Source organism: Babylonia areolata, chromosome 2, assembly GCF_041734735.1.
Source record: "Babylonia areolata isolate BAREFJ2019XMU chromosome 2, ASM4173473v1, whole genome shotgun sequence".
NCBI classification, from domain to species: Eukaryota; Metazoa; Mollusca; class Gastropoda; order Neogastropoda; family Buccinidae; genus Babylonia; species Babylonia areolata.
This window is the reverse complement of record NC_134877.1, coordinates 10,996,540-11,020,172: the sequence shown is the minus strand read 5'-3', so window position 1 is coordinate 11,020,172 and position 23,633 is coordinate 10,996,540. Positions and strand designations below refer to the sequence as shown.

The 23,633-nt window shown below is 38.8% G+C and overlaps 2 protein-coding genes across 2 annotated transcripts in view; one reads left to right on the top strand and one right to left on the bottom strand.

Annotated features, from left to right (window-relative positions):
* LOC143297594 (ubiquitin carboxyl-terminal hydrolase 40-like) overlaps positions 1-4,119 on the bottom strand; it is a 47,952-nt gene extending 43,833 nt beyond the window's left edge. Inside the window, exons 1-2 of the mRNA XM_076610010.1 lie at positions 3,954-4,119; positions 291-521 (exon numbers count right to left, since the gene is read on the bottom strand). Of these exons, the coding sequence (XP_076466125.1) occupies positions 291-474 (184 nt within the window). The 5' untranslated portion in view covers positions 475-521; positions 3,954-4,119. The remainder of the gene's footprint in view (positions 1-290; positions 522-3,953) is intronic.
* Positions 4,120-4,233: 114 nt separating this feature from the next.
* LOC143297603 (ATP-binding cassette sub-family F member 2-like) lies at positions 4,234-23,125 on the top strand. The gene is made up of 15 exons (XM_076610023.1): positions 4,234-4,333; positions 7,812-7,977; positions 11,854-12,084; positions 12,709-12,897; positions 13,307-13,431; positions 13,852-13,994; positions 14,587-14,689; positions 15,923-16,018; positions 17,342-17,461; positions 18,266-18,355; positions 18,748-18,858; positions 19,357-19,419; positions 21,274-21,402; positions 21,654-21,857; positions 22,249-23,125. The coding sequence occupies exons 2-15, from the start codon at positions 7,824-7,826 to the stop codon at positions 22,372-22,374; spliced, it is 1,884 nt and encodes a 627-aa protein (XP_076466138.1). The 5' UTR covers positions 4,234-4,333; positions 7,812-7,823; the 3' UTR covers positions 22,375-23,125.
* The last annotated feature ends 508 nt before the right edge of the window (positions 23,126-23,633 follow it).

Sequence of the window (23,633 nt, the reverse complement as noted above, 5' to 3'; positions counted from 1 at the left end):
TCCTGTGGATATATATGTCCCAAAACAAAGACATAGTACACTAATTTGATTTAGAAATTTACCCACATCAGCCATTTAACTTTCATGTTATTCCTGTACCACATTTTGCTTGGATATCTTTTTTTTAAAAATGCAGTATTTTACAATATGTTTGTAATACAGTTCTATTCACTGCAAATGAATTATCTATTGGACCGTAATCATAATGCTTTGTAAACATTTTAAAATGGTTAGTAGATATTTGCTTGACTAATTTAATCAATTATATTCTAACATGAGAATAAAGTTACCCCTGAATTCTGGCAGGAAAGACAATGTTTGCAAAAACGTATTGAGGAAGCATGTTGAACCCTGGTTCCATATCCCAGCCAATGCAGTTCTGCCTCTCGGACTGGGTGGTGGTGGTGGTGTATTTGACTGGCCAGTTCTTGGTCCATCCCCACCCCCCTCTTCGTCGAATAAATTTCCAAACATCTGTAGTGGTTGTGCCTGGAAACTGAAGCTATCTCCAAAAGTGAAATCTGAAAGAAAAACATTATTTCATTATCCTTTGTTCAGAGAAGGTTTAAAATTAAGTCAGAGCATAAATTTACAAGACTTATTATGGATTCTCTGCATATCAACATTAAGTAAATAATGTTTCCTTATTGCAATTATTAACATTGCTTGTCGTTAGGTTTTATATCATGAAACAGTGTAAGATTCTGTTAAAGTAAACCAGAACTGCTGTGTGCACCAAATTTCATGTCAAACACAAAATTGCCATGAACAATAATCAGCCCTATTGTCAAAACACCACCTCTCTTATAAAAGGCATCAATGACAGACAACAGCCAGACTGTGTAATATCAACATGTGGACTGGGAAGCTGGCATTAGAACTCACAAAATCAAGAGAATAAGTCCTTTGCATCGTTTGTACAGATGTTTGGCATGCCAGAATTAACCAGGAAAGATCTGATTTCTGCAGGTACTAAGGACTGACAAAGGACAGGATGCAAATGCTATACTTCAACCATTTCATCAAGAGCCTAGGTAACCCAGTATTATGTGATGGCTTTACCATATGCTTCAGCTGCAAGGTTCATGATACAGATATTGTTCCTACAGCTAACTTGCCTTGGCCTTAATGGTGCTTTGATATGTTACAAATACATACAGGTACTGTGCAGAATTCAGCTGCAGAGTTGTCAGTGTACAATATCATATGAGTAATTCACATCTACTTCCAGCATTACAGTGGAAGAAAGAAAAGTTGACAGCTGTTGAAAACTACTGAACAGACACCATAGAACTAGAAGAGCAGTCTTCTTTCCTTCTGTTTGGCAGAGTCAGGAAACAATCCCATTTTTGTCTCTTTTTTTTTTCTCTATGATCGCTTTGGGAAAAAATTCAGTTTGGTTTTCAAACCTTTCAGATTTTTTGCTTTTTTGCCGCATCAAAGCAACTATGTGATCAGGTTTCGGAACAAAAAAAGAGAAACATAGTTGAAAGCTGAACAAATTTTTCTGATCTCCCAGGTCAACATATTATGTGCAAACCTGCAAGTGCCTGAATCCCCTTTGTGTGTATATGCAGGAAGAAGATTAAATATGCACATTAAAAATCCTGTAAGCCATATCAGTTTTCAGTGGGTTATGGACACTCGAAAATACTAAGCATGCATCAACTATGACAGTGTCATTGGCAAGTCGATTTTGGTCATGTAACAAAACGAAGAAATAGAAAAAGGAAACACTGGTTATTACATTCCAAATTTTAATACATTCCCTCCTAATGCCCTCCTGAATGAAGAAAGGTAAAGAAAAATGAAATAGCTGGATGTAGATCCTTGATTGATACGAAGCTCGGTGCTTCGCGGAGATCCCAATTGATGAGAATGTCACTGAACGACAATAAAATATTATATCCGGTAATTACATCCAGTAATGAGTTCTTCAGTAATATTTTTAATAAAAAAAATTAGTGGCAGTTCGTTTGGGGGTGACCTATCTGTGGGTCAAGAGTGGGATTCCTGGCTGGACTTTCTGGCACTCTGAAGATTTACATGGACCAGTTTCAATCTGAGGGTCCCGGGTTCGGCGCCTGGTGGGTGAAGGGTGGAGATTTTTATGATCTCCCAGGTCAATATATGTGCAGACCTGCTTGTGCCTGAACCCCCTTCGTGTGTATACGCAAGCAGAAGATCAAATACGCACGTTAAAGATCCTGTAATCCAGGTCAGCGTTCGGTGGGTTATGGAAACAAGAACCTACCCAGCATGCACACCCCCGAAAACGGAGTATGGCTGCCTACATGGCGGGGTAAAAACGGTCATACACATAAAAGCCCACTCGAATGCATACGAGTGAACGTGGGAGTTGCAGCACAAAAACACAGAAGAAGAAGAAGAAGAGAAGGGCCTGCATTTTCCTGAAATGCTGGAAATGAAGCATGCATTGACATTCACTGAATGAAAATTCAATGGTATCTGGTCATTCCACCCCATTGTCAGTTACACCAACCAGTTCGTCCCTAGTCAGTTCGCCCCCTTTTCACCAATAGCTTCCTGGTTTATTTCAGTGCTCTGTTCCTCCAATAAAGACAAAAACAGATACTTTGTGTGCTTTTATTTACCTACAAGCACACAGGGTTATAGGTTTCTGCAATTATCCTTCTTTCTCATTTTACGTTTTTTTAATTTACTTTTTCCGAAACAGTGGATACAACTTTTACAAGCCTCTTACAGCCCTTCCAAAGTTCTATTTTTATCGATCCTAGGCCGATATGATCTTAATTTCTATTGAAAGGAAATTTTCTATCTAAAATTACGTTTAAATAACATACTTACCGTGACCCAACTAGTGCAGACTCCGGCACCTTCTTTTACAACTTCATAAATAATTTCTTTACTATCAGTGTCTAGTCTTGTTGATCATTTGATCTATGCCTCTTGTCTCCTGGACTCTAGAATTATGTTGCATTGTATGAATCTTGGCCAAACAATATTGGTATAATTTGTACTTCATCGCCTGTTTCTGTTTTCTGTGTTCTAGCATTGCTCATATGTGTGGAGCAATAAAGGCACAGAAGCTACTGAATTTGCACAGACCAACTGATTCTGTCTTTGAGTTCAACATTAAAAATTATTAGGCCTAGGCTATGAAGGCCTATTTGCTTTAACTTGCCTCCCTCTGATGGATAAACTTAGCAGGTGGCGCGGATAAGGCTCGATTTTACTGATATTATTCGGTTTTTGAGCCACCCCCTGTTTTGGCCATAATTATTACTACCATCAGCCTTCTGCTAATTCGAACTTAAAGAAAACAACATACAATTAAACGTTTATATTTAATGAACTGGTTGATGGCGTTGGTACATCATGTAATTATTCGGGACCGATGTCATGCTGCTCGCTGCACACCAATCGTGGATCGATGCCAGGCGCCAGCCAAATAAAAACACCCACGTGGGTGCTGATACTTCAAACCTGACAAGAATATATAATCATTCAAATCACTTACTCGACATTACAGTTGAGACTAAAGACTTTAGAGTTAGAGTCTGGTTGTTCGGTGCTGGGGTCTTGACACTGACCATAATAGTATCGGCTTACCTGCCTTCATGGGCTCTGGTCCTTACTTCGAGGGAAAACCGGCTTCAGTATATCAGGTACAACCGACAACGATTTTTAAAGTGGGTATGCGCATCCGGGTACTCGTGTCTCTTTGTGGTCACGAGTGACCATCCATATCCAATCACTGAGCAAATTCTTAAGTTCTTTGTTAAAGTAAGTTGTGTCATGTTATGTCACTTTTCTGTAATCGATGAGACACAAAGAGTCGCCATTCGACGGGGAACCGAAAACATACCAATCATCATCAGGAAAAAGAAACACGATAGCAAGCAGTGCGATAGATATATCAAGTTACAGAATAAACATTCTATAAACACTTAGTTGACTCCACGCCTTACCTTTCTATGAAGCGGAAACACTGAAACACTTTTCCCGTCGTTCGACGTGCTGTTTCCTTCAGTCTTTCCACGAGATTGCAACTTCCTGTAAACAAAAGCACCGCGCTGAATCTTTCAAAGGCAATTCATAGGTTATAATTAACACTTGTTTCAAATAATGAAAGTTAGAACAAATAATTATAACAGGGATTTGTAAAGAAAGAAGAGGAAAAGATATCATCAGAAAAAAATAATAACGTTGATCCTGTGATATGACGGATCATTTTATGAATTTGTGTAAAAAGATATAAACCTTTCCACTTCCGGGAAGAACATAACTCCATGTGCTGGGCCAACGATCAGACGGCAAGCGAAAATTAATACATTACGACTGAAAAGAGGTGAGGAAACGTTCATTTACTTCTATTTTTGTGTTATATACGACTCTGGTTTTATTTTTATTGTCTTAGAAGGGTTCGTGTTTCATGATTGTTACCAATAAAATGAAGAGATTGAACCTTCAGCGACACGAAGACTTGGACAAAAGCCTGGCTTCAAGCCAGCATCAGCACATCTTAGGTTCTTACCCTGAATGATTGATACTGTCTGAAAAAATCACATCGCATGGAACTGGAGAAGTGGGACTGGAATGTTACAAAATCAACCACGTTTTTACTTTATATATTGATTATCAATTTGCCTGTCAGTTAATGGCTAATTTCATGACCTGTTTCAACGACAGTTTTGCCTTTTGGATCGGCTTTATTATAAACTGATGAATGGATGCGGTTCTGTCTTCCTGTAAGTCACCAAGTGCAAAGCAGCCGACTTTAAAGTTTTTCGTTTTTCAGTGATTTACAACAAATTTGTCAGTTTATTGGGATATTCATGATTTCATTTGAATCATTACAGTTTTTATCCTGATGTGCTCTCTATTGGGGTATTGCACATCAATCTTGCAGGTCATAAGATTTTTTTGATTTTTTTTTTTATACAATTTTAGTTTGAGTTATAAATGGTAGTTCTTTGTAATAAAAGTGATGGGTTTATTGCTGTAAAATTTAAATATTCATTTGGAATATGACAGTCATCGGCAAGTCAATGTTGGTCGTGTAACGGAAAGAAGAAGAAGAAGAACATAAGAAAAATAATCCAGTACTCTCACCGAAAGTCTAATTTAAATTACCACACCATGTCATGGCATGTATAAGAAGAAATCACAAATAAGGATAATAATGATAATACGACTAATAGATACTACTTATATGGCACAAACTCTCCATAAGCCCCTTACATGAAACAATAGATATACAATAGTGTATAATAACTTACCTCTGCTCATGAAAAAAACAACACATATGTGTATCAATATACACCAAGACAATACTACAAATTGCAGATATATGACAGCAGAACCATAAACTCTTTGTTTACATTGAATGAGAACAGTACCACAAGAGGCCATTCCTACAAACTATTAAAAGTTTCAGTTAAAACTTCCAGATTTGCACATTTCTTTATTAACAGAGTAACAAATGTTTGGAACAATTTGTCACAAGATGTTGTTTCCGCAGGAACAGTGAATACATTTAAAAATTATCTTGATATTCATTTGAAAATTTTAAATTACAAAACTCATTTACATATTTATTGATTTTTCAAGCATTGCGCACTCAATGTTGAAAAATGCATCAGACATATGTGGGGACTCTCTTTTTCTTCCCCACATCAAGCGGGCAAAAGGCCTCGTCAGGCCTGCACGCCTTGATATGATATGATGAATGATCACTCAAAATACAGAAAAAAAACACAAAATACGCCTTACACATGCACAAGTTTCAAGTTTTAATTATCCTTTCACTCTTATTGGAGTGTGGAGGGTTAATACAATAATGTTTCTATGCACAAAAGAAACATTTCCAAATATACAACAATGTCACATAAAAGTTGATAAAACACAAATGTCTTTTAACCCCGAAAGTGTAGCTAGGCAACATTTGGAAATTTAATCATCTTACTTACAGCTAAAATGACATTTTTGCCTCCTAAAATTAAAAAAATTAAAAACCAGTTTTGGAGACATATTTTTTAGCAACATATCTGTTTCACAACTGATCATTATTGGGACATTCCATTATAAAATGGAACTGATCCCCAATTACAGACATGTTACAAACTTTTCAAAACCGTAACTCTTGTGGTAAGCCTTTATGTTTTCCTGTTTCTATTTCCAGCTTATGATTACTACTTCGAAATTTAAAGAAGCTAATAACACACACATAGAGTGTACTTACACAGAAAACACCCTCCCACAGGCGCACACACTGCATGATGATTTCAGTAGAGGGTAAAGTGGGGTGTGTAGGACTAAAAGGAGGAAGACTGCAGACAAACAGCTATGCTTCATCACACCCAAAGGCCTGTTTAATCAGGTGTGTAGGACTAAAAGGAGGAAGACTGCAAACAGCTATGCTTCATCACACCCAAATGCCTGCTTGATCAGGTGGGTTTTCAGATTTGTTTGGTTAAAAGGGTAGTGTTGGTATATGTTGGAGATCCAGGGAAAGAGAATTCCAGACAGAAAGTGCTTGATACTGAAAGGCCCTTGGCCAAAATGAGGAAAGAAAAGAAAAACTAAACAAAACAGAATCAACCATCAACGGTAATTAGTATACTCATGACAGCACCACCACCAACCCACCCACACCCCCACACACAAAATCAGAGAGTGACACTGATGGAAAAACTTTAAAGCAAACGTGCTACACTGCTAGTAAGCAAAACAAGCATAGATATGAATATGTTGCATTATATGGATGAGAAACACTTTTAAGTACAGTGATTTCATTATGATACTGACAGCCAGTACTGGATCAGTCTGTGATGAGGGAAATATTCAGTTCAGTGTATTATTTCATCCAACAGCCACATGTATAGCACTGAGAAGTTTGCAACACAGCAAATTTCCTTCTTCCACTGTTCACTGAACTTGGTTGCTTTCAACTCCCTTCTTTTGCAAAACTTTGCAGAATATTACTAGTTTCAACAATCACAGCATATTCATTTTGTAGTATAATTATACTGTTGGCTGCAGTGTTGTGATTCCCATTGTTCACATACTCAATACTGTTATATGCCACACTCACACGTATTTTCTCCCCCTCCACTTGACCTTGACTTTGAGTGGTGGTCTTGAAGATAGTCATTTGGATGAGGTGATAAACTGAAGTCCGGTTTGTAGCATACACTTAACACACATAAAAGAACCCATGGCAACAAAAGGGTTGTTCCTGGCAAAAATCTGTAGAAAAGCCCACTTAGAAAAATAGAAATACTTGCAGTCAGAAAAATAGGGTTGTGCTGCACTGACTGTAGTGACATGCTCTCCTGGGGAGAACAGCCTGAATTCACACATAGAAATCTGCTTGGACAAAATATATATGTGTATAGCAGTACTTATGCCAACATGTTTATCACCGCCGCTGCTGGTCAGGCATCTGCTTAGCAGATGTGTTGTAGCATATATGGATTTGTATGAACGCAGTGAGTAACTGAACTGAACTGAACTGATCATCCCTGATAGACTCACTTGTGAAAACAAAGTGAGTCTGTGTGATAACCAGGTGTTCAGTTGTCTGTGTGTCTGTCTGTCTGTGATAAACTTAAACAAATTAATTTTCTCTGGAAATACATTGTCGATGCCAAATTTGGAATAAACATTGCCTTGCTGATGAATCACTGGTAACGTAGATCATTTCAAGTTGAGTAACTTTGGAGAGAAAGGAGTTATTTATAAATCATTGATTTGTTAATTTGTTTATTAATTTCATTTTTGGTTATTTCATTTTGAAAAAAAAATGCTTTGAATGTTTGCCACAGAAAGCCACAACAATGCCTTCTGATGCTAAAAAGAAGCGTGATGCCAAGAAGAAGGAGCAGATGAAGAAACGTGATCAAAAGAAAGGAACAAAGGAAGAGGTCAATGGGGAGGAGGAAGAGACCAAAACAGTACAAAATGGACATGGAGAAACAAGTGGAGGTACAGGTAAGTGTCACACTCAAAGGGATTTGATCATAAGGGTATTTCTCTTTTAATCATATGTGTACTTTTCTTTTGATGATATGGGTACTTCACATTTATGTTTAATTTTTACCATTTACTTTGCAGTTTGATTAATGCATGGTGTAATTTGTTTGCTGTGCATTCTTAGTTTGATTAATGACTTGACTTACTTGACTTATTCCTCTTGATTCCGTGGGGAACATAGGGCCGCAACAACACTCCTCCAACGCACCCGGCTCTGGCTGGTCCTCTTCAGTTCGGCCCACGTCATTCCGGCCGCCCTTGTCTCTGCCTCAATGCTTCTCCGCCAGTTCTGCTTCGGACGGCCAACTTTCCTTTTCCCCTGAGGGTTCCAATCAAGAGCCTGTCTTGTGATGTTTGTTGCAGGCTTGCGTAGTGTATGGCCTATCCATCCCCATTTCCGTTTCTTGATTTCCGTCTCCAGTGGGGCCTGTTTTGTTATGTTCCAAAGTTCTTCATTGGAGACAACCTCTGGCCATCTGATGTTCAGGATGTTTCTTAGACATCTGTTGGTGAATGTCTGAAGCTTGTGGGTGCTGGTCTTTGTCACTCTCCACGTCTCTGAGCCATAGAGTAGAACCGACTTCACGTTGGTGTTAAAAATCCGGATCTTGTTGCGGATTGAGAGGGCTGTCGATCTCCAGATTGGTCGAAGGGTGTTGAAGGCGTGTCTTGCTTTGTTGATACGGCTCTTGATGTCTTCGTCCGTCCCCCCGTCTTTGCTGACAACACTGCCTGAGTAGACAAGCTTGTCAACCTCCTTGATGTTCTCTTGGTGTAGTTGCACTGGATCTTGCTTCTTGTTGTTGACCCTCATGACCTCTGTTTTCCCAATGTTGATTTGGAGTCCAGTCTTCTCAGCTTCTTCTGCCACACGACATAGTTTCTCCTGCGCATCTTGCTGCCTGTGGGAGAGAAGACTTATGTCATCTGCGAAGTCTAGGTCCTCCAGCTGTTTAGTAAAAGTCCACTGGATGCCTGTCCTCCGATCTGCTGTAGACTGCCTCATGACCCAGTCAACCACCATTAGGAAAATGGTCGGTGAGAGCAAACAACCCTGACGGACGCCAGTTTGCACACTGAAAGGTTCCGTCAGTTTCCCATCGTGGATCACTTGACAGGTGGCGTCTTCGTACATCTGCTGGATGATGGTTACAAACTTTGGTGGAAATCCATAGTGGTACATCAGTCTCCAGATGACATCTCGGTCGACACTGTCAAAAGCTTTTTGAAAGTCGACGAAGACTGTGTACAGGGGGGTCTGCCACTCCAGGGACTGCTCGATGATGATGCGCATGGTTGCGATGTGATCCGTGCACGAGCGATCTTGTCGGAAGCCTGCTTGTTCGTCCCGAAGTGTCTTGTCCAAAGCGTTCTTCAGTCTCTCAAGGATGATTCTGCTCAGTACCTTGCCCGGAATAGACAACAGCATGATTCCCCGCCAGCTGTTGCAGGATGAAAGGTCCCCTTTCTTTGGCAGCTTTACAAGATGTCCTCTTTTCCAGTCTTTTGGCACTCGCTCCTGTTCCCAGATCTTGCAAAGGAGAGGGTGTAGCATCTCAGTTGAAGTCTGGATGTCGGCCTTCAGAGCTTCAGGTGGAATTCCATCTGGGCCAGCTGCCTTTCCTGACTTGAGGGACTTGATGGCCTTGACGATCTCGGTCTTGCTGGGAGGGTTGGTGTTGATGTCGAGGAGCTTGGTAGGTGGCGGGATGTCTGGTGGGGCGGGTGGTGCTGGTCGGTTGAGCGTTTCTTTGAAATGCTCCGCCCATCTTGCTCTCTGCTGTTCTTCGCCAAGGATGGTGTTTCCGTCTTTGTCCTTGACGGGCCGGCTTGGGTTGCTGTTTTTCCCGGAGAGTGTCCTGGTGATCTCATACAGGCGCTTCATGTTCCGCTGACCTGCTGCACTCTCAGCTTCTGCTGTCAGTTCCTCGATGTAGGTTCTTTTATCTTTTCTCGCACTTCGCTTTACTTGTCGGTTCATCTCCCAGTACTGTGCTTGTAGCTCATGTCTCTCGGCTTGATCTTGCGTGCAGTAGTTTGATTAATGCATGGTGTAATTTGTTTGCTGTGCATTCTTAAAATAAAGAAAATAAAATCAGATTAACCATTTCACCACTTCTCTGTCAGTCAGCCTGCCTGGAGTGACACTAGGTCAGCTTAGCCAGAGCACAGCCAGAAACTGCCTGTGCAAGAGATTGACTGAGACACATGGGGGTAGCTGTACTCAAACTACTATACCTTTGGAACCACTCATTCACTCTCATTGATTTCTTCTTTACATTAATGGAAAGAGATTGTTGCGTAATGCCGATAATTCTTGTGAAAATTGAGTTTTATTTTCGCACATTGCACCCCACATGAAGTAGTAACATGCTGTCTTTTCCATGCATGGCTTTCTTCCTCTTCGTAAGTGCTGTCAGTGTCAATTTCGTCATTCGGATTGAATGGTGAATTAGCACTGCTGTCAAATTCTTCCACTGGATTACTATCAGCAATGAGTTTTGATTTTCATCCACAATAATATTTAATTACACATACTTAACCGTGACCCAACTAGTGCTGACTCTGGCAGGGGTCTGACATTCCTATCCTGTGCAAACTACTATCTGCCTATGCGGAGAAAACGAAAGTACTACGGCCGATAACCTCCCGGAAGTAGGTAACCTCCCCTTTGTCCGAGTGTCCATTGCTTCGTTTTCTATCAAAACATGCAGTGAAAATGACACGTCCCGTACAAAAACAAAGGCAATATGATATCGAGGCAAAAGGTGAAGAGTCAATGACTTTGTGTGATTCAGGGCAGAGAAGAGCGTCGTAGGAAGTCACACTAATGGTTTTGTCAGCGGGTGTCACCTACAGTGGTGAACCTCTGCAGTAAAATTGCGTCGCCTCAAGTGGCATAAGGGTTAACTGATCAGTGCCATTATATAATTACCAAAAGAATCACAAATATCCCTTCTCCCATACTTTTTTTTTCCATTCCTTAGAAAAAAGATTGTGCTGTTTTTGGTTCCAGAAAATTGTAAAACTGTTAACTCCTAAAGCACAGTGATGCTGAACATCCCAACACGCAGACACACACAGACCTACGCACAATGCCCTGTCTTTGAAAACAGTGTGGCCCAGCCTCCCCTTCATCATGATTTTTGTGTGTGTGTGTGTGAACCTTCCTCCAGCTTGTAAAAGGTCATGAAAGCGAATCTCCAGGTTTTTTCAGTTTTCACTATCACACCTGAACAAGAATTCAAATTGAAAATAGCAAAGTACATTTGTAAAAGCCCTCAGACTAACTGTCTTAGAGACCAAGAATTACACAAAAAGTGAAACTGAAATCCCGCTTCAAGTCTGCAGACAGTTAAGAGAAACCTGACTGATGTCACTGACAAAACCTGATGAAATGTGCAGCTGCCTCAAACTAAGCTTCTTCATCAGTCATGCATGGCTAACCCTCGGGATGAAAGGCTTATCTGTTTGGGGGCAAACACAGTTTTTGTTTTTTTTGTTTGTTTTTTTCGCCTTTGTATTTCTGATCCATCAGTTGATGTACTTTTTTTTTCCTAAAGTAAGTTATAATTGAAAGTAAAGAATTTTTATAATTGATTGGGCTTGTATATGCAGTGTTGATTAAAAGATTACTACAGTGGTTTTTGGATAAAGTGGGCAGTCAAAATTTTTTAAAAGATTTTTAAAAGTACCTATGAAAGAATATAATGAAACTGTAATGAAGGAAAATGGCTACAAATGTTAAAAGTAAACATGCTTTTGCCATTAGACAGTTTGGCAGACTACATAAGGAAAATAGTGTTAAAAATGTGTTTGGAAAACAATGTGCAGGTGATGGGGGTGGTGGTGCCAGCATTGCAGCTGTCACCAAACAGCTGGATGAATTGGAGATCGCTGCTCAGCACCGCTCTGTCACTGGAGTTCTTGCCTCCCACCCGGACAGCCGAGATGTTCACATCCACAATATGTCAGTGCTCTTTCATGGTGCAGAGCTTCTGATGGACTCCAAACTGGAGCTGAACGTGGGGAAGAGATATGGCCTGATTGGCCTCAATGGATGTGGTGAGTAACCCTTCCTTCCAAAGTCAGGGGTTGGGCTACTGTTGTGTATCAGTTCCAGATTATAATATAACAGACTCTTGGAAATAAGTTGTATTTCTTTTATTATGAGTCGGCAAAGTAGGTCTGTGCGTCCAGGTTGGAGAGAAATACAGAGGACTTTTAGTGTTATCTGTTTCATTGTGTCCATCTTCCGTGACTGCATTAGAGTTCTGCTTCCTACAGTTTAGTCAAGCAAGTGTATTTCATTTTCTATCAAAATGGTACAAGGCCCCCACTTGACCTTTTGTGTATGTCAGTAACTGATGACGGACTCGAAACCCAGCAAGTCGTGCTTACCATTAGATATTCATTGATTCTTTTATTGAGTTTTTAAGATTTGTTTCTGCCTCCATTCAGAATTAACGGCAGGGAATTCCCTTGTGTCATCTACCTGCTACAGTGTACCATGTATGTTTTGGCTGTTGGATAGAGTGTGTGTATGTGAGTTAATTGTGTAAGTGTGTTCACCTGTTAGTACTCTGGGCTCCTGATAATTGTTCAGGCATTTGGGTATCATTGTGCTGATAATCATTATTGTCGTTATCGTCATAGACATTGTCATCATTTTTATTGTTTTGTTGGCAGGTAAATCATCCTTGTTGGCAGCACTGGCCAATAAGGAGGTCACCATTCCTGAGCATGTTGATACTTTCTTACTACGTCGGGAAATGCCTCCCAGTGACAAAACAGCCCTGGAAAGTGTCATTGAAGTGGATGAAGAACGTCTCCGGCTGGAGAAGGAAGCAGAGGATCTCAGCCATCGTGAGGATGCAGGTATGTGTGTGTGTGTGTGTGTGCGCGCGCGTGTATCCATGTGCACCTGTGCATGATTTCTGTTGCTTTTATATTTTGGTCTGATAAGCATTTCTTGCCTTTATACTGATAAGTAATCCATGCTGATTGAAAGAATGACCGGATAAAGATAAATTGAGGGAGGGAGATAAAATCATTCAGATCACTTCTATTGCTTGAAGCTTATGAGTATCATCTAGAATGATATTATTTTTCAGACATGTATGCAGTCCAGAATGAAGCAGATGTGCCTATTTTTTTCCATTGGAAAAACAAAACAAATATAACTGTTGTATGAATTAGGATGTCTCTGCAGTAAAACAGTTCTTGAAAAAATCTTTTTCAAGATTCTTGCTTTCAGTGAAATATGAATTTTAATTTTGTCTTGCAGAATCTCATGATCGGTTGTTATCATTGTACGATCGTCTGGATGAGCTGGATGCTACCAAAGCCATGACCAAAGCAGGTTTCATCTTGCATGGTCTTGGTTTTTCAAAGGACATGCAACACACGAAGGTGCGAACCACTAAATTTATGAAAGGACAATGTATGTTTTATGTTTATATACTAATGCTTTGATGTTCTAAACAATTTCTTCCACTACTTATCTTTTGAATGTTAAGCCTTTTAATAGATTTTTTGTCTTATTATCTAAACATGCCTCAGTCCTTAACTTGGGCAGCAAATTACAGTGGAAACTTTAAAAGGGGGTTGGGGGAACCTGTCTTCAAAGTGCAGAGTCCTCCATGTGAAAAGAGGACCCCCTGAAAAGAGACTTGAAATGATTTCTGCAAAGGGAGATGGTTATAAAATTATTCATGTGTTTGACAGATGATTCTTGAAAAGCAGAAGTTAGGATGTCCACAAACGTTTTTTGACACAGTTCTCTATTTGCAATCTGTTCTGTAGTGTGTATGCTCTGTGATGATGTTGTAGGTGAAGAACTTCTCTGGAGGCTGGCGTATGCGCATAGCTCTGGCTCGTGCTTTGTATCTGCGACCTTCGCTCCTCCTTCTGGATGAGCCCACAAACCACCTGGACCTCAACGCTTGTGTGTGGCTGGAGGAAGAGTTGAAAAAGTGAGTTCTGCTTTCCTCTTGCTCAAATGTTATGTTTGCTGTGGTGAATTTAGTCTACAGTATCTACAACATGAGTTAAATCATGATCTTGATCATACTTAAATATTTGTGAAAAGAAATCTGTGGAGTAAAGGAATGGATAGAAAAATCACAGAATGTGATTTTAGTTATTCCTAGTGTTATGAAATGTAATGTAAAACACATTTAACCATTTGATATAAAAATCATTACACTCTCTCTCTCTCTCTATCTCTCTCTCACACACACACACACACACACACACACACACACACACACACACACACATATATATATATACACAGAGATTCAACTGTGCAAGCTGAATGTCACCAAAAACATCAGTGATAATGTTTTATGCTGAATGACAGATGAATCAAGAGACATAAACATCTCCAGAATGTTCAGAAAGGGGATTCCTTAGGCCTAAACGCATTTTTGTCGTCGTCTTTTTAAATGTCTTTGTAATTTTCTGCTATACAGATATATAATAGTAGACACTGTCCCAGTTGTTCATAATGTTGATATGTACAATTTGTTTTGGTAAGATATCTTGAATTCAAATTGCTTTCAGTTATCCTCGCATCTTGGTGGTGATCTCTCATTCCCAAGACTTCCTGAATGGGGTGTGCAATAGTATCATCCACATGGATAAGAAGAAACTCCAGTACTACGGAGTAAGTTCCCTCTGTCTGTCTCTGTCTGTTCCCATTTCTCAGTCTGTTTTAATGATAGTAATGATAATATATATTTATATAGCATCTTTTCTCTCTGAGAGCTCAGGGTGCATTTACATGAAAGAAAAAGTTACAAATTACTTGAATCATTCATGACCACTCTTTCTCAAAACCCCTCCCTCCCCAAGCCCCACCTCTCCCTCTCTCATTTGTCACGCATCCAAACTGAGCTGACATGGATCGTGTTGGAAAAGAAGGAAGCTGAGAGTGCTTACAGATAGGTTTTAAAAAGATGAGTTTTTAGTGAAGAGCGAAAGGCGCATACAGAATCAGATGCGCCCATATGATGAGGAAGGTTGTTCCAGATATGAGGAGCAGCAAAGAGAAAAGAATGTTCACTATAGGAAGAGTGGAGGGTTCTTAAGGGAGTGGCAGCACTGATAAGGTCAGGAAGGTAGGTCGTGCAGAGTGGAAAACAGAAAAGCAGAGACATGCAACTTTGTAATTAATTCTGGTTTCAGTGGGGAGCCAGTGTTTAGCTGGAAATAATTTTGCAGTACAAACAGTATTCTGCCTTTTAAAAAGTCTGAGCTGTTGATTTTTTCCTGGCATTGTTTGGTTTCTTTTCTGTCATACATATAAGGAGAGAGAGAGAGAAAGAAACCTTAATTTTTTTCTTACCAGTGTATAAACAGAATCTGTGTAATCACCTGCTCTTGGTTGGAGTGATGATGAAACCATCAAAATTTCTCAGCAGTTGCATGCTTAACAGTATGGGAACCAAACTTGGTATGATTGTAGGTAGACATGAGAGCTTACAGTCATACCCATTATGATTTATGATGATGAGGTAAGCGTTGTCAAGGTCATTACTTGGCTAAATTGATTAAGGCTCTGCAGAACTCAAGTCAAAATCAGATTTTAATCAACCGTAGTATATTGAATGGTTGTAGTGACACATGATTTGAATTGAAATTCAAGATGAGATGTTAAAAGTGAAGGTCACAACTTGCCATACTGTAATAATAGGAAAAGCTTGTTGGTATGAAACAAAGATACTAATTCACAAATGGCCTCCTTTGCATTTTACTTTCCAGGATAATGTTTTCAAGTGCAGGAGGAATTCTCTTGCTTGGATATTTAGTTCTATTAATTATGGAAATAAGCCTGACAGGAATAAAGGGCCTCCTTGATAGAATTCTGATATGCTATAACAAAAACTTTATTTCCCAGGGAAACTATGACAGCTACGTACAGACCCGTCTGGAGCTGCTGGAGAATCAGGCCAAGCGTTACAAGTGGGAGCAGGACCAGATCGCTCACATGAAGGTGGGTGGCAGCTTCCACCAGTGTGCATGGACACTTTGTCTGAAAATTTGGGCCACTTTTCATTGTCATAATTTTTATTCTGATAGCATGGATCTCATGTTTGTTTTTTGTTCGTTTGTTTTTTTGTTGAGTTTGGTTGGAGAGGGTGTTGACATGGTGCTGAAATAAGACATTTTGATTTTGAACTCTGGACTGGAACATTTTTCATTTGAACAGGGTTGTGTTTTTATCTGTATTGACAAGGAATAATGCATTAGGTGGAATATGAGGAAGTAGAATCAGGAGAATGATGACAAAAAAGGCCGAGTTATAATGTCTCAACTCCTGCACTTGTGCGGTTGTAGTTGGACATGATGTTCAAAATCCTTGAAGCGAAAATATTTGATTTGCTGACTCCTGATTAGAGAAGGCAATAATTCTTATGGATTGATTTATATTGTATAGTGATAGAATGATAGGATTTTGAAATGGTAAAATCAGGAGAATGATGACAAAAAAGGCCGAGTTATAATGTCTCAACTCCTGCACTTGTGCGGTTGTAGTTGGACATGATGTTCAAAATCCTTGAAGCGAAAATATTTGATTTGCTGACTCCTGAAGGCAATAATTCTTATGGATTGATTTATATTGTATAGTGATAGAATGATAGGATTTTGAAATGGTAAAATCAGGAGAATGATGACAAAAAAGGCCGAGTTATAATGTCTTGACTCCTGCACTTCAGTGTGGTTGTAGTCGGGCATGATGTTCAAAATCCTTGAAGCGAAAATATATGATTTGCTGACTCCTGATTTAAAGAAGGCAATAGTTATTGTGAATGATTTATATTGTGTAATGATTGATTCATATGATTGTATAGTAATCAAATCCAGGTAATGACAATTCAAAATGAGCGGAGTTGTAATGTCTTGACTCCTGCTATCTGGTTGTAGTCTGGCATGACATTCAAAATTTTTGAAGCGAAAATGATTGATTTGCTGAACCCCGATTCGAAAAGGACAGTAATTTATGTGGACTGTTTCCATTGTCATATTGTTTTTTATTCAGATTATAAAAAGAAAAAAAAAATCACAGATTTTCATGTTATTGTTTTCAGAATATTTACATGGTAAAAATTTGTTTTTTTCGAAGCAGCTTTGACCCGGTGTATGTGATATATTTATTGGTTCATCATGTGCATTGTTTTCTGATATATGAATGTTACACTTTAAAACAGTTTTGAGCAAATGTGCTATATCACTGGATCATTATGTATGTATGATTTTCTGTGCATGTTATATTCAAAGAGATTTTCTTATTTGTTTATCTGACTGACCCACACAGAACTACATCGCGCGGTTTGGTCACGGCAGTGCCAAACTGGCTCGTCAAGCTCAAAGCAAGGAGAAAACCCTAAAGAAGATGGTGGATGGCGGACTGACTGAAAAAGTCACATCAGACAAGGTGAGACTGAGTCAATGGGCATTGATGTGCCAGGAGACTATTTGAAATTGTGGCAAAAATGAAAAGGCATTTTTAATTACACATACTTAACCGTGACCCAACTATTGCAGTGTGACATGATTCTAAATATCCTGTTGCAAGATGGACCACTTTCCAGTGTCCTTTTTTATGTTTCATGATATCTGTGTAGGATTAATTGGGTATGTTATGTAAATCAGAAAGGCCTTGTCTCTCTTGTTTTATGTTTGCAAAATCTTTCTTTGTGCTGTTTGATATTCAATTTTTTGTTTTTGTTTTTTGTCTTTAATCCAAGTCTTTACACTTATTTCCCCCTCATCCCACTTTACCTTCCAGCCCCTCTTGATTGATTGATTGATATGGATACTTAGATCCTCGGTCGGAAACCAAACTCTAAGCACTCTTACAAACATGGGGTCATTTGCACAACAGGCTGCCTACATGGGTAGAGCTAACTGACTGCTGCCACTGGGTGCTCATTCATTTCCTGTGTCATTCAGTCAGATTTCAGGCACACACACCTACACATTCAGACAGACATGTAACATTTTACATGGATGACCGTTTTGTTCTATTTACCTCGCCATGTAGGCAGCCATACTCTGTTTTTTGGGGGGTGTATGCTGGGTATGTTCTTGTTTCCATAACCCATTCGGCTGTTGCACCCTCTTGCTGTCTTCCTTAAGTAGTCAATGTATATATAACCATTGTACTTGCTTGCAGATGATAGAATAAAACTTAGGCCAGAAAGACAAACTTTCATTATCTTCTTCTTGCTGATTGCAGATCCTGTCTTTCTACTTCCCAAGCTGTGGTACCATTCCACCCCCTGTCATCATGGTGCAGCATGTCAGCTTCCGCTACAATGAAACAAAGGTTTGTCACGCTGTTTGCAGTAGCTGATAGGACTGATGGTTGATTGTTCTCATGTTGAAAGCCTAAGTAATTTCAAAGTGTGGTGAAAAATTGAAATTGATTTCGAAGATCTATTCTTCAAACTGTTTACTGTGATGAAAACATTTGAATAATTAGAAACACAATAAAAAGACAGAATAAAGGTAATAATGGTATTGATAATAAAAAATGTGTAAAAAGTCACATCCAAATGCAGGTGTGCCCACTTATGCAGGTATATATATGTTCTATTGTTGTTGTTTTTTCCAGTATTGCCTTGTTGCTATCATTTAAAATGTTTGGGGTTTTTTTGGTTTTTTTATGAGCCATTGTTCTGGCTATTGTTATGATTGTTGTTGTCTTTTTCTTTTCAGCCATACATCTACCAGAATTTAGATTTTGGTATTGATCTGGACACTCGTGTGGCTCTTGTGGGTCCTAATGGTGCTGGCAAATCCACTTTGCTAAAGCTCATCAGCGGAGAGGTGAGTTTGTCTTGTTGGTTTTGTTCAGGACAGCTCCATATCTATTTTCCTGCATTTCCTCAGATTGTTCCTCTTGTATGTATGTATGTCTTTGATGAAGAAACTGGTCAGAGCTTTGATTTTAAGAGCGAATAATTGAAATGTTTGAAATTGCATGTTTTTATTTCTCATTAAGATTTCCTTGGCTGATTATTCTGTTTGAAAGTAACAGTTCAAATTTCAGGTTACCTGTATTAATGTATCTGTTCTGCAGAAACTAGTCAGAGCTTTGATAAGAATAGAACATGATTTAAATGTTTGGGATTGTATACTTTTAGCACTCTTTGATTTGCCCGAATGATTATTCTGTTTGAATGTAACTTGTTGGAATGCATCTGTTTTGGGAGAAATTCAGACAATACTCTGATTAAAAGTTTTGAATTGTCTCTTTTATAATACATTCAAAGTAAAAATATCATTAGCAGATAACCTGTACCGTGTATCTTTTTTTTTTTCCAGCTGATTCCCTCTGATGGATTGATACGCCGACATTCTCACTTGAAGATAGGCAGATACCACCAGGTTTGTTTATGATCTGGCCAGTGCTATCAGCTGAGTTTAAAATTAGATTATATTTGACCTCATCCACATCCTGTTTTCAGACTGCATCATCAGTAAATAAGTCACACAAAGACTGAAAGGGGCATGTTATTCATTACCAGGGTCAAGGTGTGACAGATCCTCTGCATATCAGTATGTGACTAAAATACTGAAAGTAAATTCATCATTGATAAAAAAAACTTTTAGATGAATGCTGAAATCAGAAAATGACCAATGATAGTCTGTTCATGTATATATTGTGTAGTCTTTTGTTGTTGTTTTCAAATAATGTAGCCTTGGATTTTCTGTTGATGATGCTGGCTTGACTTGCCATTTGATATTCTGGTTTTTGTTAGCCTTCTGGTGAGTTTGAAAGCATGATTATGGTCAGTTTCTCTCTTTTGGCAGTTGCCATAATCCCACAAGTGTGGATGGAGGGGTGACTAGAGATGCTAATTTGTGCTTTGCAAATTTGATTCTTTTAGGATGCTTGTGAAATAGATCATTTTTGGGTGATAAGAAAAGAATGCATATCTGATCTATGTTGAACTGCATTGAGCTTCTGGTTAGACCAAAGGTAAGTATATCACTGAATCAGAGATCTTCGCTAATTCATACCCATTACTGCACCTGATGACTGTTGACAATATGACATTGCAATAACATGGTTTGAGAAAAAAAAAGAGAAACGTCTTCTTAATTAATGAAGGAAATACTGAGACCAGAACTGCATTTTTTAAAAATAAAATTCTATTGCATCATACCTGGCTTGTGACTGGAAATGGAAATAAAGTCCTGGTCATTGAATTGTGTTTAACCCTATAACTTTGCGAACATTTGTAATTTTTGCAAAATAATCACCAACCTTTTTTTTTTTTTAAATCACAAAAATTAGAATTATACTCAGAAGTATGTAAAAGTGCCTGTTTTCTTAAAGGAAAAAGAATGGAGAATGTGATTGTCATATATTCAACATTGATAGGATGAGATAACACCCAATCCGGGGAAAATAACTCCGACTTAGAAGAAAATTCAGGTCTGTTTATTTCATGGATGGAATGGTGCTAGAATATTTGCAATTAGACACAACAACCAAGTGCAATTACATTGTTTTCCTCCACGGCCTTGTCCTTTTAAACATATTAACACCATACATAAACACTCGCATATACACACACCCTCTCACCCACACACATACAAACATTATCACACAATATTATAACATAAAAGCTGACTGTAAACAATGTTCCAACAGGAATCTTTCATCTGGAGGATTTCATAGTAAATGAAAATCCCAAAATGAAGGTTTTAAGCTAAAATACAGGTGTGTTTTTTTTTCTATACTTCTAACATGACCGTGCCCCCTTCCTGTTGATGTACCTTGTAGCATCTAATCACTTCACAGAATAACTTCAGCTGATCAACAGTAACATTACTTTTGTTTTCTATCACATTTTCATGGTTGCTGTTGTCGACACTGTGCAGAAAATCAAACAAATTCAAGCCACCTCTTCTGTACCGTCCATCTTGGCAGCCATGTTGACACGCTCAACAACGTTTTGATTTACAAAACGCAAAGAGAAACGCATTTAAATCAAGCCAATGCTTAGAGATATTGTGTTAAACATGCTTCTAGTCAGTCACAATTTGCAACGAAGTAAGCAAATTCAAGTTCCCAACTGGACTTTTGATAATGCAGTCACCCCTAAAGCATGGATATATCCACGGTTGGAAGTGAAACTGAAAGGCTTAAGAATTTTACGTGTATGTGAACAGTAGTCTTGACATCAGAGGGAATAAAAAGTTGATCAGATGTGAATGTTGGTGTTTTGACAGCATCTAGCTGAACAACTGGACCTGAACCTGTCAGCACTGGAGTACATGATGAAGTGCTACCCTGAGGTCAAGGAGAGAGAGGAGATGCGGAAAATTGTAGGACGCTACGGTCTGACAGGCCAACAGCAGGTACAGTCTCAGTTTTCTTTCTACCCATATTATCATGCTGCAGACCTTAAAACTGTTTGAAGCTGTGTCAAGATACATAGTTCTTATGTGAAAGAACAAAATAAATCCATCAGAAAACAGTCTATGGAATAACTGGTTAAAATAAGAAGTAAGATATATTAGTGTGTGGAATGGTGAAAATGACATGTATGCAAATTTTGTGCTTTTCAGCGTGGCATAAATTTTGTTGGTTTTTTTTTCCCCTCTGTCAGATCTGTCCTATACGCAACTTGTCAGATGGACAGCGTTGCCGAGTGACCTTTGCCTGGCTGGCCTGGCAGTGTCCCCACTTGCTGCTGCTGGACGAACCTACCAATCACTTGGACATTGAGACCATCGATGCTCTAGCAGAGGCAATCAATGACTTCGATGGAGGCATGATCCTCGTCTCTCACGACTTCAGGCTTATCTCTCAGGTTGGTGGTGACTGTTGTTTTGTGTGTGTGTGTTGAAGTGTCATGGGCCTTGTCTGATGATGTCTGGCACCTTCAAAATACTTTTGAAGACAAAATTTAATGTTGTATGAAGAAGAGGGAGGAGGGCTAATGGTTAAATATGTCAGCAGAAGCTGTCCTTTTCAATTCTCTTAGGGACAGTGACAGGTCTGTTAATTTACTTTTCAAAATTCTGTAAAGATATTTATGTTGGCTTCATGTTACATAGTTATGATCTGTCCAATAATATAGTTATTATAATTTTTTTTTTATAAAAAGATATGCACATGTCACTGAATTCACACACAAATGCATAAACACACACTCACTGCCTTGTAAACCATCTAACAGATCTTTATCTCAAATTTGTCAGGTGACAGAAGAGATCTGGGTGTGTGAGAAACAGACCATCACCAAATGGGAAGGGGACATCTTCTCCTACAAACAACGTCTGACCAAGGAGTCCAGCAAGGAGCGAGCCAAGTTTATACCACAGTAACACCTTAGTCATTCCTGCATCACTGAGGTCATTTGTTTCCTACCTACCATGGCCCGAACAAACTGCACTGGGTTCTCCACCAGTGGCTTTCTCACGGAGGAACATAAAAGACTTTTGACTCGATGACTTGACCACATATCCCCAAGGGGAAGAATAAACAGGGAGGGGGGTGGTAGAAGAAAGGGAGTGCCATTTAATGAATGAAGGGATTAGTGTGAATTAATTTATGTAGATATTTATTAAATCATGGGTAAAACTTTCCCAAAAATGAAAATGAAACAAGCCTTCACTTGGGGATGAAACATGGCAGGACATAAGGTCACTGATTTGGGGGAATCAAAATCCTGCATTTTCATAATTTCTCCTACCAACTGGGAAAGAGATGTTATTTGGTCAGTATTCATTCATACATGGCTTTTTCTTTTTCCCTGCTTGGAATTCATGAACTATTCCCTCTTCATTTCTTTTTTGAATGAAGGAAAAGTTTTACCCATGATTGATTTGTCTTTGAGAATGCTTTTTTTTGTTTTTGTTTTTTTTTTCTAAAACTTTTGAGCAGTTATCAAATATTTCTTAAAGTTATTAGTGCATCAGATTGATAGATTATTTTGTTCAGTATCTGAAATGATTCATTAAAAAAAAAAACTTGTCAAAGCTGAAAGGTCTTACACAGTTCTATGTGTGATGTGCAAGTGAATGATAGATACATTGAGAGCCCAACACTGCACAATAAAATCAAGTCAAATGGTCAGTGACAATCCTATGTGCTTATTTGTGTGTGTGTGCGTGTGTGTTTGTGTAAATGAATTATTGTGATTTGGTCCTTTTGTTACGTATGCCTTCATCAGGAAATGTTGCTGATCAAGCTTGTTAGGTCAAATTAGATATTTACAATGAGTGTCAGAGCAAAGTTGATTACCTTGAGAAATTGGTGACAAAAAGAATTGTCTGTGGGCTCTTGATATAGAACAGCTTGAAGCAAACAGGAAACAAAAAAACAGCAAGATGTTTCCATGATTAAATCCAATGTTCCAATGCCTTTTCTCAGTTTGTATTTAGAATTACTCGTTGCAAATTCTTTTTATTCTTCTTCTTGTTTACTTATTTATCTATCCAACTTCATTTTCTTGTCATATAAGTGTACAATATTTTCTTTTTTTTAAATTGTTTTTTTAATATTCTCTACATGTGGCATGCAAATGAAAAAAAAAAGACGGAATGCGTACTGTTCACAAGGCGTGGACGTTCACCCCGCCAGT